This window comes from Fibroporia radiculosa, assembly GCF_000313525.1.
Source record: "Fibroporia radiculosa TFFH 294 genomic supercontigs, scaffold7499, whole genome shotgun sequence".
In the NCBI taxonomy this organism is placed as follows: Eukaryota; Fungi; Basidiomycota; class Agaricomycetes; order Polyporales; family Fibroporiaceae; genus Fibroporia; species Fibroporia radiculosa.
Window position 1 is genome coordinate 368 of NW_012132922.1, and position 3,034 is coordinate 3,401.

Here is a 3,034-nt window from a genome sequence, read left to right on the forward strand (position 1 = left end):
GATCTGAGTATCATGTGGAGATCGTGAGGGCGCTCGCAGATATATGCGAGAAATTCAAAGGTGCCGTCGTTCGTCGAATGGTAAATTCGCTGGACTACACGGGGAGTCAAATCTCGGGATTGGCCGACTACCAGGAGCACAAGCTCCTGGTCAAGTTGGCCGACCATGAACAGGAGTACGTCACGGGGCTGACCGAAGATCTGATTTCCGAGGGTGGTCGTGAGGCGGCGTTTCAAATGGGCAAGGTAAGTTTCTTTCGAACGGGGATTGTTATGGCCGTCCAGGACGTCCGCCCGTGCAGCATACGCTGGGCAGCAGCTAGTCACGCGACAATTAACCGTCGTCACAGCCGGAGCATGACAGCACAGTACGGGCGTCCAGGACGCCCGTACCGTGGTGCAGTGCCCTCTGCGCAGATGGTTTCGAGTCGAGTCAGCAGCCTAGCATTGTGCAATCGGCCGTCCAGGACGCCCGTCCATATCTACGCGACATTACTCGTCTAACTTATCTAACAGAGTTTTTATTTGGGAATTCGGCGGTCGCTCACCCATATCGGCTGTCACGATGCGTCGTGGGAGGCTCCTACCAATGCGGAGGAAGCGGAGAAGGAGATCTCCACGAAGATCAAAGCGGTACTGGAGATACTCGAGTATCATCTCAAGGAGGATGGCCTGCCGCCTCTGCTCACGCCAGAGTCAGAGCCGGCCTCGGAGAACGTCCTCGCGCCCGCCCCAAATGCCGTTAAGGAGCCGCGCGGAGAAGGAGCCGCGCCGGACAAAATTATTGTCTTCGTCGCATTCCCGGCCAATCTCGAGGTGATATTGCCGGCAAGTACAGATCTTCCTTAAGCTTTACCTCGCTAATTTCAAATCTTAGTTCTTTGAGTTCCGTAACATCACCTGGATCGAAGTTACGGGGAACGTCACCGTGAGTCAACGGGCGAAGAGAATTCAGCAATTCAAAGACGGCGGGCGCGCAGACCCGCGCGTTCTCATCCTCTTGGGCGTTGGATTAGTCGGATTGAATTTGGCGTGCGCAAATATATTAATTATGATGGTAAGCGCACATAGATGCAAATGGCACCAGCTAACTGATCTATTAGGACACTTTATGGTCGGCGCAAGAGGATTCGCAACTCATCGGGCGCGTATGGCGACACCCGCAACCAAAGCAGGTGCACGTCTACCGCTTGATCGCATGGAACACGCCGGACGTGTTCCTGAATCGTATTTCATTCGACAAGGCGACAATGATGAAGGCCTTTACGGGGATGCCGGGTCCGATGCGTAAGTAGCCCGTTTGTGAATATCGCAGTATTACAATTACTCATTATGCAATTACAGGCAACTTATTCGGCCAGGAGTCTGATGCAGCGGATGTGCTCGACGACGGCACGTCCGATATCGAAGAAATACCTGAGCCGAAGAGGAAGAAGAACACTGGCGCAACGAAGTCGAACACGGGCAGGAAAGGGAAAAAATCCGCGCCGATTGTCGTGGACAACGAAGAGGAGGCAGGGCCGTCCGGGACGTCCAGCGCTGCTCCGGCTCGCCCTGTGCCAGCACCCCGTCCGCACAAAGGCCCTCCGGCCCAAGACCTCGCGCCCAGCCTCCCCGCGCCGACACCGATTGTGCCCACAGCCCCGTCGGCCCCAGTCCCCGCCCCCGAGCAGGCAAGACCGTCCGCACAGGCAGGGCCGTCCGCGACGCCCACGGCACCCTTCCATCTTGATTCGGCAGCTGATGTTGTCATGAGGCACGGCGATCGGTCAGGAATGAGTTCGCCGGTGGACGAGTCTTCCAAGTCGGATACGTCGTCTTCAGCGGGTCAGCAATCGCCGACGAATGACGGGGCACGAACGCCCGATCTTACAGGGATGCAGAATCTGGGTCTGCAAAGCGTCGATCCCATGGCTGAAGACTTGGGTAAGTGTATCATCAATCTATATTCATTTCGGTAATATAACGCTTTCTAGAACCGCTCACTCCGCCTCCGGGTACGCCTCCTGCAGGCCCGTCGAAACACCCCCTGAGCAGCCCGGTGGCGCCTCCGCCGAAGAAGCCCAAGACCAGTGCGAGAGCCCAGTCTCGAGGCAGCCGAGGCGGCAGGGTCGGCAGGGGCGGCAGGGGCGGCAAGGGGCGTGGCGGCAAGGAACCCGCAACTGAGGAGGTCTTCGACACAACCTCCCTCAAGGACTTGCCGCCGGCGAAGAAGAAGGCTCGCCCAGGGAGTAAGAAGCGCGGCGATAATGACGAATACAAGCCTTGAAGGCTAGCAGATCGGTGCGCGACTTATGATGTATTGAATATCGTCGAGCTGGACAACGTCGTTAGTGTGCTCTGCGGACATGATGGACAATACGATATTGATTCTGTACAAATAGGACATTCATTCTGTACAATAGGACATTCATTCTGTACAATAGGACATTCAATCTGTACAATAGGACATTCATTCTGTACAATAGGACTTCAATCTGTACAATAGGACTCTTATTCTGTACATTAGGACTCTTATGCTGTGCATTAGGACTCTTATGATGTATAATAGGAATTCCACCGCATACAACGACCATTCACTCTTCGACCTTATCCTGTGCAATATGCCTTTGTCAGCATGAATGTTAACGAGCACAGGCGCAGTAATGGAATGGCCGTCTGAGACGGCCGCCCAACGCGCACCTCGTGTGCTTTAAAAGTATACTTACATTGCATATAATAGCACTCCTCGATGTTTAACACTATAAGTTGTGATATGCATGGCCAGAACTCAAACGCGATCTTGAGCGATGCGCTAACTTGGTGGCCGTCTTAGACGGCCATCTGTGACAGCCATCCTACCTCCCAGTTGGTACGTCCACGGGGTTCGCCGTCTGCATTCATCGTCCACAATGCCCACACTTCAGCAGTCTCTGTGATACCTCCAACATAGTCCTGCATAGTATCCTGTAAGTATCAAGCCTATACTTGAATGTTATCAATATATTTCCTGTCTATGAGTGGTCTAGATGCTTAAGATAACTTCCACAGCTTTC

General features: G+C 54.0%; 1 protein-coding gene across 1 annotated transcript in view; it reads left to right on the forward strand.

Annotated features, from left to right (window-relative positions):
* Window positions 1–2,268, forward strand: part of FIBRA_09049 (uncharacterized protein) — a gene marked incomplete at both ends in the record, with an annotated part of 2,579 nt that extends 311 nt beyond the window's left edge. Inside the window, 6 exons of the mRNA XM_012321383.1 lie at window positions 9–245; window positions 516–815; window positions 877–1,056; window positions 1,103–1,286; window positions 1,344–1,925; window positions 1,976–2,268. Coding sequence (XP_012176773.1) covers window positions 9–245; window positions 516–815; window positions 877–1,056; window positions 1,103–1,286; window positions 1,344–1,925; window positions 1,976–2,268 — 1,776 coding nt within the window. The remainder of the gene's footprint in view (window positions 1–8; window positions 246–515; window positions 816–876; window positions 1,057–1,102; window positions 1,287–1,343; window positions 1,926–1,975) is intronic.
* Between the last annotated feature and the right edge of the window lie 766 nt (window positions 2,269–3,034).